General features: G+C 42.4%; 4 protein-coding genes across 4 annotated transcripts in view; 3 read left to right on the forward strand and 1 right to left on the reverse strand.

The window, feature by feature from the left end:
- The window catches only part of LOC134186436 (probable C-mannosyltransferase DPY19L3), an 11,521-nt gene extending 10,233 nt beyond the window's left edge, over positions 1–1,288 (forward strand). Inside the window, exons 11-14 of the mRNA XM_062654412.1 lie at positions 234–290; positions 352–434; positions 493–625; positions 805–1,288. Of these exons, the coding sequence (XP_062510396.1) occupies positions 234–290; positions 352–434; positions 493–625; positions 805–1,128 (597 nt within the window). The 3' untranslated portion in view covers positions 1,129–1,288. The remainder of the gene's footprint in view (positions 1–233; positions 291–351; positions 435–492; positions 626–804) is intronic.
- On the reverse strand, positions 1,209–2,349 carry LOC134186438 (uncharacterized). The gene is made up of 2 exons (XM_062654413.1): positions 2,256–2,349; positions 1,209–2,169 (listed from the first exon to the last, which is right to left on the reverse strand). Exons 1-2 carry the CDS (start codon positions 2,336–2,338, stop codon positions 1,209–1,211), a joined length of 1,044 nt encoding a protein of 347 aa, XP_062510397.1. The 5' UTR covers positions 2,339–2,349.
- Positions 2,350–2,354: 5 nt separating this feature from the next.
- On the forward strand, positions 2,355–11,487 carry LOC134186439 (calmodulin-regulated spectrin-associated protein 2-like). The gene is made up of 10 exons (XM_062654414.1): positions 2,355–2,443; positions 2,503–2,619; positions 4,819–5,040; positions 7,104–7,473; positions 7,560–9,475; positions 9,540–9,658; positions 9,713–10,139; positions 10,961–11,062; positions 11,122–11,186; positions 11,243–11,487. Exons 1-10 carry the CDS (start codon positions 2,423–2,425, stop codon positions 11,367–11,369), a joined length of 3,486 nt encoding a protein of 1,161 aa, XP_062510398.1. The 5' UTR covers positions 2,355–2,422; the 3' UTR covers positions 11,370–11,487.
- Positions 11,488–13,516: 2,029 nt separating this feature from the next.
- Positions 13,517–13,936, forward strand: LOC134186521 (52 kDa repressor of the inhibitor of the protein kinase-like). Its single transcript, XM_062654508.1, has one exon. It carries the CDS (start codon positions 13,517–13,519, stop codon positions 13,934–13,936), a length of 420 nt encoding a protein of 139 aa, XP_062510492.1.
- Positions 13,937–14,175: the final 239 nt, after the last annotated feature.

Here is a 14,175-nt window from a genome sequence, read left to right on the forward strand (position 1 = left end):
CGTCTCTTGCGACGATCATCTCCACATGCCATGCTATTCTGAAATCCTGGGGAGAACACTGTGAAGGAAGTCGTTGCAATATAGTATCCATTTTTTGATATGATGTGTGTGTGGAACAGTTACGAAACATTAAAAAATCAGTCAGCATGTGTAGTAACTGGACATCTAATATTATATTCATTGTATTGAGAATATGACCTTACTGTGTTATTGATGATATACTTGTATTACAGGGGACTTACATCAGATGGGCATTTGTTGCCTTCTTTATCGGCATCCTGATCTACATGGTGAGTAACAGTTAAAACGTACGATTTCAACAACCCTTCACATGGTATTCTACATCTCTAGTGTTTCCCTGAAATGAAAGAAAGTCTCGAACAGCTGCGCGAATTTTGGGACCCGGACACCGTGGAACTGATGGAATGGATTAAGTATATTACGCACCCGATGGCACGAATGTTGAATGAAATCCTTTCCTGTGTGTCGTAGGAACAGTACTGCTCCAACTGCTTCGTTTGCAGGCAGCATGCAGCTGCTGGCTGGTGTCAAACTGTGCACAGGTCGACACATCACGAACCATCCTCACTATGAAAACAAGTGGCTCAGACAACGGACACTTCAGGTCTAGTATATTGTAGTTAGTCTCACATAGCCAGACCCTCTCCGCCATCATACTTCCGGCGGGATAGGCCCTCCGGAAGTATGATGGCGGAGAGGGTCTGGCTACATGAGACTATATTGCAGTTGGCATGTTGTGTAACACTCCATCGGAAGTTGTACACTCAATGGTGTGTGTTGTAGGTGGGACAGATCTACGGGCGACGAACTCCCAAAGAAATACACGAAATCTTGAAAAGCATAGACGCCAACTATATCATACTTGAAGACTCTATTTGTATTGCGAGAGTGCAGAAGGGTCAAGAGGGATGCCGTTTCCCTGATCTGATCGATCTCTCGAATGGGCATCGATTGGAAGTATCTCTGGGAGACGACTACGACAAGGATCTCAAATCCACAAACGTGCCTCGATTCTGTGATGAGGTTCGTCATAGATCAGGTGACTATATGCGTCTATTCAGGCTGGTGATGGAAAACCGCACTTTCAGAGTATACGAAGTCACGTGATGCTGAGATTATCAAAAGCGACTTGAATTGAGTGTTCAGTACTTACACAGGATTAATTCAATTCAGATGCTCTGTTTGTTTCAGTGAGCTCTACTGCTAGTTCTGATCAGTTTTTTCGTGTAATCCAACATGTCTTGCCATTCGGCCGATCGTTGCAGCATCTCGTTGTTTCTCTTTGCTTCGTGGTGAAACTCTCGTGTCCGTAGCTCGTACCAACGAGGAAAGGGGCCTCTCAAACGATCGAGTTCTTGCCGACGTTTAAGCTCCAGGAGGATGTCCTCCTCTAGTTTTAGTCCATTCAATCGCAAGCGAGCGATTCTATCCACATAAGGGCTCTCTCTTTCTAAATTCGGAAGAGACTCTGCGAGTGTTGTGCGTGGAGGCATCGCTCTGTGCTTTCCATCTTTGGATCTTGTGGGCAACTCTGAGACAAGACCTGATGCAGTGTGGGGTCTCCATGCTTGTTTAATGGGCGTTGATCCAAAGAATCCCACTCTGTGATGAATTGGTGTCGATGTGCTTGGTCTGGTAACTGCATTTGTTTTGCGATTTCTGTCCACGTTCTCCCAGAACACTCGTCTGTCGGGTCGGCCTAGATGCTTGACATTATCAGGTGAATCAACCCTAAATCGTGGTGATGGTGTATACCGCTGGCTTCCTAGAGTAAAGCTTGTAGGAGTATGTGGTCTGTTTTTGAGTTTCTGTATGAGAGCATTATCCCTTGGATCTGTACTCTCAATCCGATGTATTGGTGCTGTGAACCACTCGGCGCTCTTTGCTCGGTCTTTGATGTTCTCGCGTCGATTTGCATTGGGAGGGACTGAGCTGTTTGCTTGATCCATTGTGTCGTCCTCTAAGTCATCCGATAGACCCAAGTTGAGGTCGTCTGATGCCAACGATGTATCATCATCCGGGGTACTGCAGTTGCTGTCGTCTCTGCCATTTGATTCTTTCGACTGTAGCGTGAGCTTCAACGTTTGAGACAAGTTTTTTGTCGTCATTGTGAGTTGCGAGTTGGTTCTGTAAGTTCTCGGCTTACGCCTAAAAAGGACAAAAATCCGTTTGTTTACGCGTCTCTATGGAAACACAGTAAATTGTCAGTCTACTGTCGACTTCTGAAACTACACCTGATCTTGGACTTCACTCCTTTGATGACAAACGCACCCTCGCGCTCCATTCTCTCTCCCCACAAGTCCAACTCATCCGCCATTTCATTAACATCCGGGACATTTACACGTGTCAAAGCGCAAGTTCGAGCATTTGAAGAGTGACGTTAGCGTCGTCTCATTGGAGGATGGAGTACGACCCTGTAAAGGTACAAGCATATGTAATTTGTTGCAACTGTAGCGTGTGCCGAAGTAAGTGTCTTTCTAGGGTAAATTTCGCGCCAGTTTGCGGTGGCTGTATTCTTTGGTTCACCAGGCAGACGGAAATGTGCTGGACACACCAGAGAAGACGGTTACTGTCGAACACCCATTCGTCATTGTTCAAGTTAGTACGGATTAGTACGTTCAGTTGATGCTCCGTCAGATAGATTTACAGACACCTGCATCATGAGATCTAGTTGATTGCCAATTGATATATTTGTCATCTTTATGTTTGTCTGTTCGACAATTTAGTGTCTGTGAAGACGTAAATTTTATGCACAGACTGTTGTCAATAACGTTTTGGCTAAGGCTTGAATTTTAGAGATAGATGTAAAGGTCTGATAATAATATTTGCTGAGCTTCTTGCTGAGCCTAGCGAGGCCCTTCTAATCCAGATCGCACAACAGAAAGGGGCGTGGTCCTATAGGTTATGTATTGAGCTCTCGGTGTGTGTGTGTGTGTGTGTGTGTGTGTGTGTGTGTGTGTGTGTGTGTGTGTGTGTGTGTGCTCCTGCGAGTGCCTGGCCTGGCTCCAGGAGTTTGCTAGCGCAGGCCCAGAGTTCCCTGAGTAGCGCACAGGGCCCAGGTTAAAAGCTGGAGGGCATGACCTCTGAGAGGCAGCTCCTGACATTTAGGGTTTTTAGGTGTGCGTGTGTGTGTGTGTGTGTGTGTGTGTGTGTGTGTGTGTGTGTGACCTCAAATTTTTCCTCTTATGACCACATTTCATTATAAACCCACTTTAAAAAATCGTTTTCGTGTCCAACTACCGATCAGTCTAGGAACGATTCGTGCAAGTGACCAAACAGCAACGAAAAGCCTCACAAAACTCCGTTGCCCTATTCTTTTGTATTGTAGCTAGGGATTGTGTGTACTTGACAACCAAGAAACACCTTCTGAAGCTGAATGCCACCTGCAGTCAACTACTCACACGTCCCTTACTATAGTATGATCAATCCTTTACTATACTGTGTTGTATCTAACACTGTAGATAGTCAATGTTTGCTGCTGATATTAATTTATATATCAAAAATATACCATACTGTTGTTACAAAGGAACTGAGTGCATACCTAGACTGTACATTTCAATTGTCTTGATCACGATTGCGAAACGACGATTACCTACCAGGCTTAGATACGTAATCTAAATTACTAGGAAGTTTGCATGTTTACTTCCATGGCAGGGTTTCAACAAATACGTATTGTCTAGCTAGGGCGCGACGTTTCACTAGACGATCAGAAAGCTCTGTTGCAACGTGTTCTCACCAATGCGAGGCTCCACCTACGGGTACCCTACAACTAGTAATAATATATTCATATCACACCAGTCGAGGTACAGCGTGCTTAAAGAGCACAAGGAATGAACAATAGACAAGAAAGTAAACAAAAGCAAAGACTACCGTTTACAGATTTATAAATAGAAATATTAGCTATTTATCAAAGTGTATGTAGAGCTTGCTGTTGTTCCTTGTAATATAACACAAACAAATTAGCAAACTCTGCATAAATATGTCAGCCCTACGGTTCCTGATAAGCAGCCAACCCAATCCACGTGCTAGAAAGTTTTTAGAAACAATTGCTCTTGCATAATATGTGCCTTGATGTATTCGTGTATGCAGAGTTTAAGCCCAAGTAGTCAAACTGAGAGTATGGACAAAGTTGGTTGAACTCATTGCCTCTCTGTTTGGAGATTTCTACTGGTAAATGTTTGTCTTGTCAATGAACACCGGATGGTTGATCTATGTGCTTAGGTGGGACAGCTTGTGCTAGAAAGTTGATCTGAGAATATCACACTTATGATCTGGTGGTCGTAACAATTTAGACATCTGTAATTGAGAGTGGCTGTGTCTCAGACGTACACACACATTTATTTGTTTATTTCATAATTTTATTGCTACTATAATACTTTAATATATGCAGTGTTTATTGCCTTTGTGCATGCACATACATTCAACTAATGGAGCCTTTGGACAGTAGATTGATACAGGGTATATATTATGTTTTGAATCGTAAAGAGATGGGAGAGTATTGGCTATCAGACCATCAATACACGTTCTTTGATATGGATGCTTTACTTCTAATGTAACACTGGCTCTAAATCATGGCATTTGCAGTCTTAAACTTTACATTACAAACTGACAACTTACGTGCTTGTACATTTAATCAGTCTCAAAAAGTATGCTTCACTATGCTGCTGCCTTCATACTTGATCTGTGAATTGTCTTTAGGCTTGCATGTCCATTTTATAATGCAGTGTCAATGTCTCATCATTTGTCTTCCTGTTCCTTCTGTCTTAGTGTATTGAAATTGTGTTGTTTCATGTATAGCAATGTGTACAAGTGCGGCAAGAAATCGTCAACGACCTCACACAAGGCGGTCTCTACTGCACTGCATGTCATGCTGTGTTTACTAGCCAGTTGGAACGAAAGCCAACCGATGTGTCCGAAGTAATACAAAACCTTGCTCGTAGAGGATTTTATGTTTCAGTGGGTGATGAAGAGGTAGAAGTTGATGAAGATGTCCTTTGTCAAAGAAATCCATTCAGTGAGGTAAGCAGCTGCTACAGTTCGTTAGTCCTATGACAAATATTCGGAGCAAATTTTTGCATGTTATGATGTTAAATTAGGAATATGCTTATAATACAGCCCAACAAACTGGTAATGTTTACTATACGTTGTTTGTTAGAGACAGTTACCCTGAAAGAAGAAATTTGTGCGATTTTGTTCAGTCCACGTACTAGCCTTATGTCTAGTGTGCACTGGCTCATGACCCAGACAACGACAGCTACAAGACGTGTCAGCTAATGTCTTTCCTTCATTAATCTTATACTATTTCAAGTGCAAATCTTTACAGGACAGGCAAATGTTTGTGCCACCTGTATCTGCTTCTGGCAGTCTATCTACCAGCACATAGCAGTTGCCAATTGAGAGGTGGACAGAGACGACTTGTTATCACACAAATTAATTCTGCACTAATATTGATGTCCCCTGAAATCACACGACGTTATTACCACACAACTATCTTCTTTCAGGGTGACTACTATATTTAGTTTTGTTACTAATTAACCACAGATTACTTTGGCTTCTTCTAGCATTGCTAATTCAGTATGTTAACTTAACGAACTTGAACAGTGATAGTAGCAACAAATGAAAGTATATACATACGTATATGTTTCACTGCTACCCAAGACATATTTTGACTATAAATATCAGGTTGAATGGATAATTAGTGGCACTCGTTATTTGCACTCTTGGTTGTCAACCTTTGTTCTTCGTAATTTGTCAAAAATGTGTTTGTGGTGCATCTATATTTGCAATATTTTTATTTTGTGTTTTTGGACTTATTATTTGGCCTTGAATAAAAACGAAACTATGAAAGAAGCAATAAAAGGCAAATTTTATTTATTTAGTTTTTTAATAATTAGTAATTATTAAATTAGCAATTTGATATATTTGTAGATACAGTAGATATCTATGCAGAGTAATGATCATAGGTGACTCCTAGTACAGTGATTAATCTGTCTGTAGCACGAAATAGGGAGTAACTATGATGAGTAGATTGCACTTTACTTGACCTGTAGTTTTAGTGTGGAAGATTAAATGAATTATTGCTTTCTAGACTAAGACGTACTTTGACATCAGCATTTTGTTGTTTATCTTCTCACATGTTATTGTTGAGTCTCCTCTACCATAAAACTGTGATTGATTGCATAGGAGGATTAAAGATTTCTCATTGAACTCTCCATGTCATGGGATCTTGTATTTCTGGTAGTTTCTTGGCCTAAGGAAGGACGTACATTGCTAATTGCAACATTTGTCAAATTGAGGGTGTCTAGAGGCTGGGGAGCATTAGGCCAACAAATTCAGCATGAGAACTTTACTATCACTACCAGGAGAGCTCTTTGCTTTCTTGCCAAAACACTTAGTAGGTGGGTATGGTGGAATTAGTGATCAAGGTGTGTGTGTGTGTGTGTGTGTGTGTGTGTGTGTGTGTGTGTGTGTGTGTGTGTGTGTGTGTGGTGTGCTTTAGCTCAATTGGTAAGAGAGTGCATTTGGAGAATGGAAACATCGGGGACCTGGCAGGTTGCAAGTTCAAGTCACAGCGATAGTGAGCTATGGCGTAATTTCCTTAAACTTACACACAAATTCCTTCTCTCGACTCAGGAGTATAAATGAGTACCTGGTCATTGACTGGGGTGGACATGACTGCTGACTTGCAGATGGGTACATGTGGACCTTAGTGTCCAGTCCCAAAGCTGAACCATTGTCAGTGCCCCTGGATGACTCTGGCCAAGCTTCAGGTGGATTGTAGTGCTGGTCTTAAACCTTTGTGTAGCACTTGGAGGCCCTGTCTCTAGAGGCAGGTGAACTACACCACTGACCTTAAGGTCGGCGTTGAACAACATGAAGGGCTTAATTAACATTTGTCCGTGTGTGTGTGTGTGTGTGTGTGTGTGTGTGTGTGTGTGTGTGTGTGTGTGTGTGTGTGTTGAGAGCATGTACACTCGTTCATTTGCCAATTTTGTTTCTGCCTATATTATATTAGTAGCTCTTAACAACAATTAATATTGAAAGATTGTAGATCTATGTCGTTTCTGAACTTGGCTTTGTAGGTGTCTCATGTTGCTCTTATTGACGCATTGATGACTGCACAAATGACCAAAATTGTGTCAATAGAACATGTTGTACACACTGTGAAAAAGTATGGATCATTCAATGCTTCAAAAGAATTGCCATTTGATCTTGAAGATGCTTTACTATTGTGGGTCAACAAAGTATGTCACTTTGCTGTCAAACAACACATTGAGTCATTACAAAGCAACGATGCTACGACGTCAAGTGCTCGTTGCAGACGAAGATTGAGAGCCAAAGTAGGGCATTTGCAAGTTCCATTTATGGACGACTTGGGAAGGGATTTGAGAGATGGCAGATGTCTTGGGGTACTAACCAGCTTTTTTCTTCCCGATTTATTGGATATTCAAGGTACATTGAACTCAGGCAGACAGACAGACAGGAGATGATTTAACTGCCTTAGATTTTGTGTATATCTAATGGCTATTACTGTTTAGCTTTAAAGCTTTCTGATGATCTTACGCAAGACAACATGAAGGGAAATGTGCAATTGGTGAAGATTGCACTGGACAAGAAGTTTGTTGCATTCCCTTTAGCAGTTCCATTGTCAGTTGAGGATGTTGTTGAGTCGTCTCTTGTTCTCAAACAAAATATTGTATCTTTGGTTGTTCAACTGTTTGACTGGTTTGAAGCAAAACAAATAAGCAAGGGTCTTGAAAGGCCACTCATTCAGACGCATGGTCAATTGACAGATAAATCATCAGGTCACTCGCTGGTCGCCACAGATGTGCCAGAAAACCAGAGTTTGGACTCAAATACTATTGTTACTCATACGAGACACAGTCATGTGCAAAAACGGTTCACAGGTGTAGAAAAGCCTCCACTACCAAAATGTCGTCAGCCTGAAGGTAAGCGAGAGAAACAATCTTTTCAAGAATGTTTGGTAGAACAAGTCTCAGAAAAGACAGTTAACAATGGCAGTCATGGTATTGTCATACATGGAGTTTCACAGGGAGTTCAATCAAACTTTGAAGGTAAAGAGCTAAAGGTGCATCCTGCACATTGGAGACATGTACCATTGAAACGTGGTCGATGGATGTCTAAGAGTCTGGACAGTTTTCAAAAAGACCTGCCAGTGAGAATAGAAGGGTTGACTATAAGTAATAATACTGACAGCAAATATAGTGGACCAGAGACATGCCTGACAGCAGGAAAACAGGAGGACGTTGTTGCTGACCTTGTTGCTTCAAGTATGCAGTCAAGCAATCTAAATGAAACATTCAGCTGCAATCATGAATCAGAAATTGTAGATGATCAAAATACCAATGACTTCGCCATATTTGAGGGAAGTGAGGAGACGAAAATGGTACAAAATGAAGTAGAAAACAAAACAGAAAATAGAGTAGAGTTGTATGCAAATGATGTCAGTACTGCTGTAGAGAGCGATGCCCTAGTTGTGTCAGACATGACCGTTGGTGACAATGTAAGATGTAAATCTTCCATTCATCATGAACCAGATCAGAAACACTCGGTTGTAGATAAAAAAATTGCTGACATTGATGAGGTACTAGATGATGAAATTGTGGTTTCCCAACAACTGGTTGTAGAGACAAACAAGCATGAGACAGTTTTAACAAAAGGTCAGTGTGTAGAGCCACTCGAAGGGCAAATTGCCAACCCACACACTGAGCAGAATGAAAGAGATATTGACAATGAATCTTCCAAGCTTTCTCCAGAACTATTGGTTCTTAGACTAAAATTGGAAGAGAAGAGACGGACAATAGAACAAGAGCGGTTACAGTTGGAAGCACAATGGGAAGAACACAAAAGACGTGTGAGTGAGGTAGCACTGTTGGAGGCTTTGCGGAGAGCAAAGACTGCAACGTCCACACCAACTAGAAAGCCCTCATTGGTTCTATCTAGCGGGCAAAGTGTCGTACAGAGGAACAAATGGTTAGAGAATGGCGAGGGAGGAGTAGGACGAAAGCAACAGACAGTTGCTGAGACAGTGTCTAGTCAGTCTTGTCACGAGAAGGTGGTGCCAGTTCGTGTTCCCGTTACATCAGCCGCAGACAATGAGGAGATGGCTCTGAGACAAGGAACTGGTGGTACTGACTTATTCATGGCTTCTACTGCTGCAGGTATAGCAGACGAACACATTGTGACATCACGTGATCATGAAAACCATGCATCTCCCATTTTGTCTGAACGTAAGAGATTGGAAGAGAAATATGATACTGGTGAAACAATAAGCTTGAATCAATCGTCCAGTCAGTTGACATCGACGGTGTTGCAGTCAGGGGGACATCACCCATCACTTCAGCTACAACCAGAAGAGAGTTTGGATAAAGGAGCAGGTATTGACAAGTCTGTTGGGTTTTTTGTAGGAGGGTGGGGTAACGAAGACAACAAGGTAATACAGCAAACATGAACTCTTTAGTATCCCTACCTAATACTATTTGAAATGATGTCATTAGATTTCATCAGATGAGCTGGAACGTCGGAAAGCAAGACTGTTGCAGTCTAGACAAAAGCAGTTAGACGTCGAAAGGGAAAAGCGACAAGCTGAAGTTGAGAAGAGAAAGCAACGAGCAAGGTTTGGATCCACACTTCATTTGAAATGATCCAATTTCTCAATCTTCTTTTTTAGCATGAAGTGTGCCGAGCAAGAGAGATTGAGAAAGCAGAAGGAAGAGGAACAAGCCAGAATCAGGGACGAACAAGAAGCAAAAGAGTTGGCACAAATTGAAATACTGAGTCTAGCACAGAAACGTCAAAAGACCAGACTTGTTCACAGTACTCAACCGAAACGTGCAGGACGTGCCAATGAATTTGACAGCGCAAATCAACAAGAATCGAGGATGTTGGGGCAAACTATGGTGATTGGGTCTGAATCGGGTGCTGAAAATTCTTCAAAAACTGGAGTTGAGGCTGCATTGTCATCACCAGTGTCGGATGCAGTTAGTTGGCAGTCGAAGATTCCGACACGATCCAACAGGCAACTGATACAGAATGCTGTTAGTCACGTGTGTTTGGCTGGTGACGTCAATAGCCACCTGAAAGACAAAGTTCTTGAGGTGAAGTCTTAATAGTAGGCTTGATTGTGGTGGTCTGGTGATGATTGTCTGTTTCTGTGTTGTTGTGCTTACTGGTATGCATCCACCAGTATTGCTTGTGGGGTCTGAAATGTGAGGCAGGCAGGTGGTGTACCTTTCTTCCGTTTACGCTTTGGTCAAGCTGTTTGCGTATCTGTGTGGGTGTGTCTGTTTGTTAGTTGTTTGTTTGTCAGTTTGTTCATCTGTCTGTCAGTCTGTCTCTCAGTCTGTCTGTCAAAGAACATTTACTGAAAACATCAACGCTAATACAGAAGAGGCTACTTATATTGCTAAGAGTTCAAGATAAACGACCATAGTGGTCATAGAAGGAAAACACTAACGAACAGCCATCTGATGTTTATAGCTACCCATCTACAGAGTCATTACTACATACTATTTTACAGTATTCGCCGTCAGTACGTTTCAAATTCAATCGAATTCAGCTTTCCATCTTTCATTTCGTGATCTTAGTGAGATATGTCGGTCTTTCTGTCTGTCTGTCTGTCTGTCTGTCTTTCTGTCTGTATGTCTGTCAGTTTGTCTGTCTGTTTGTCTGTCTGTAAGTTTGTCTGTCTGTCATTCAGTTTGTCTTTCTGTCATTTTGTCTGTCTATCTATCTGTCAGTCTGTGTCTGTTAGTCTGTCTATTTTTGATTTGTCTGTTTGTCAACCCTTTAGTCTGTCAATTTGTTTGCCATCTAATCTGCTTGCCTGCCTATCCATCTATCATTGGTGTGCTAGTTTTCGATTTATATGCCTGCTTTTTCTTGTCTGGGCTACAAACTATATTCATATCTTCTGAAGGTACTAGATGAGTCCGAAGCAGCTCACTTTCTCATCCTGTTTCGAGATGGAAGCGGAAAAAAGTTTCGTGCCCTCTACGCTTATGAACCAGACACCAATCAAGTGAGCCTTCCACCTTCACAAATCTGTTTCACATCAATTATCTCACACATTACTTCCAGTTACACAGACTCTGTGGTAAAGGTCCAAGACTTGTCGATTCAAAGATGATTGCCGAGCTATACAAGTAAGTCGATGAGTGAGCTTGTCTCGGATAGTTTGTGACATATTGTCTCCTGCCAGATACAATAGCGGAAGCAAATCGTTCCAGGTGATCCAATCGACGACACTATCGTTGTCTGTCGATGCTTTCACAATCGACAGCCAACTGTGGCAGACAAAGCGTGGCAAGTCTGCTAGAAAACTGTAGTAAGTGCGATACATTATTTTCTGATTATTTTCGTATAATATTATTATATATGACGCAAGAGAGTGCTATGAGCTAAGGACTGTTGTATATCAAATTATATGAGACGTGATATGATGCAGACTGCTGTCTTTTGTTGGCAATTTTTGTTTAGCTGTGGCCTCGGGATTACACATAGGGGGGGACACGGACTCACGACTAAGAATCGTTTTTGTAGAACGTATGATGACATCACATGACGTAAATGAAGAAGCACTAAAGTGCTAAACCCTCGGCTGCTGACCTTTTAGGTTACAAAGTGTTCATTCACTTTAAGTCTAATTGGTCAGAGTCAATGAAGAGCGTGAGAAGGGGGCTGGACACATTGACTCGCACGTGGGATGGTCGACATCAGATAGCTAGTCGATACCTTTAGGCATGCAAAGACGTCGGCACATCGCCTGGCACGCTATTTAACACCAGAGATTCAATGAGCGCATGCGCAGCATTCCAATTGTCCGGCCGGCCGGCCCTAGAGCTTGTTGGTCAGCAACCGTAGCGCATGCGCGTCTCCGGTTAATGATCACTATGTAAGAAACGCGAAAATGGTTCGCGTTTATCGATTTCTTAACGATCTTTTTAGGGTGTAGAGAGGGACAGACCGTTTGGATAGAACAAAGTGTCATAGTGGAGGTTTCCCAGAATCTCTACCGTTTCAGCGGCTTCTTCTGCCAGCGGTAAGTCGGAGGTACCAGCGGCTACAATCAGAATTCCTTAATTCCTTTCATCCTCAGAGCGGGGTACGTGATAGTTCGCCCAAGAGCATTAGAACGTGCAGCCTGACGAATTTCCTTCACAGCCTCGTACACATCCAATGCACAGTGTGTAGCACGAGTCGGTACTAAAGGATGTTCTGCCGAGAGGTTGCGTTCGCTAATTTGCTGTACTTAGTCGACTGTTTTTCCTTCACAAAAGATAACTTTGGGAAATCCAGTGCGGAGTTGTCGATGATGATCGACTTTGGAGAACCCAGGACGGGCGCAATCGCTAAACCTTAAGAGATAGCGGCGCGAACATCATTGTCGGCTTACACGGAGGCAGCCCTTCAAAGGCGCGGGCCGAAGCAGAAGGATTCTCCGTCAAATCCGTCCAAGCGGCTGCTGAAATGGCAGACATCGTCATTACTAACCTATACGTAAAGCTCGCACTCCCTTTGGATTGCTCAAGTGATACGTAAGCGCGCTGGTGTTCTATATCTATAGACATGCCCCTCCAATATCGGGCATTGCTCTTCCAATACTGAATGCTATGTAATGGGAACTCGTTTCAGCAAACGCTAATCGAAGAAAATCCTTTGGAAGTTTTGTTGCTTTCTAGCTAATATTGGTTAGTGTTGCAGTTGACTCACTTGATACACATTGTCGTGATTATTTGTGTGCATGCCGCTCTGACTAGTACTTCTGTCACAGATTAATCAATGACCCACATTGAAATCAAAATGGCGGCAGTCTGTAACGAAATTTTTGCTCCACCAATTGGACGGACCTAAAGAGCACCGATTTGGGAGAACAGATGCACTCAGCAGGCAAACATTAGTTCGGAAGAGTAGATGCGCACTTGATAAACTTTTTCCGCTAGATGTGCAGCCAACCCCAAGCGACGTTACCTTGCACTGCGTTTTTGTTGCGACGTTACGCGTAAATATACGTAAATGCTATATATTGAGCTGAGTTTGCATCATAAAGTGCTAGTACGGAGTTTAGGTTGTAAAGCTACGGCATATATACAGAAAACGAACATACTGTACATACGGGTCATGCACAGCCCGTATGTAGTGCTCGTAAATACTGACCGGTATATAGTACACTGACCCGTATATAGTACACTGACCCGTATATACGACGCATGCCTTTACCACAGCAAGAGTCTCGTACATCATTCTGACTTCACGTAATAATGGGCGACAGACAGCCAGACCAAGGGCGTAACTAGCATTAAAATTTTACAGAGGCAAGTTTATATAAATTAATTAATTAACCTCTAGATTTCTCAGTCACGTGTGCGGCAAGTGCTTCACGTGCGTGAACGTGCGCTAGCTAAGCAGTGGCGTACGCAGGCATGTTTCCAGGTTGCCCGGAAACCCCCCTACGGGGGAATTGGATGTGAAAACTATGGGACTTGACGACTTTGAATTCTACCTTGACGATTTACCATCTGCTGATGGGCTGCCTCAGGAGATGCACAACTGGGTCAACAAATGGCGCAGATTCAAAGGAGCGTTTCCTCACACGTCTGCAGATTGCTTGTCATATGCTGACGAAACTATGTACCCAAACATCAGCTGTGTGCTGCGCATATTTTGCACACTGCCGGTCACGACAGCAGAGTGTGAAAGATCCGTGTCTGTCTTAAGGCGACTAAAGACATACCTAAGGTCCTCAATGGGCCAAGAAAGACTAAGCAGTTTGGCTCTACTACACATCAATCAGTCGATGACAATCGATTTTGATGCAGTTATTAACAGTTTTTCCAGGAAACATCCGCGAAGAATGATTTTGAAAGACATTTTGTCAACTTGTATAGATACATAAGACATCGTGATATTACAAGGATGAGAGTAAATATCAAATATCAATTAAACCATTAATATCAATATTAATCTAGATATTGATATAAAAACAGTTATTAAGATCAATAATATTGATATTAATATAAACAGATCAATATTATTGATATTAATATGAAAACCCCCAGAGAAATCCTGGGTACGCGCCTGCTAGTAAGTGCGAGAACAGTGGTGAAAGAGGACTTCTTCTGTTATCAACTAAGT

This window comes from Corticium candelabrum, chromosome 11 (assembly GCF_963422355.1).
Source record: "Corticium candelabrum chromosome 11, ooCorCand1.1, whole genome shotgun sequence".
NCBI lineage: Eukaryota > Metazoa > Porifera > Homoscleromorpha > Homosclerophorida > Plakinidae > Corticium > Corticium candelabrum.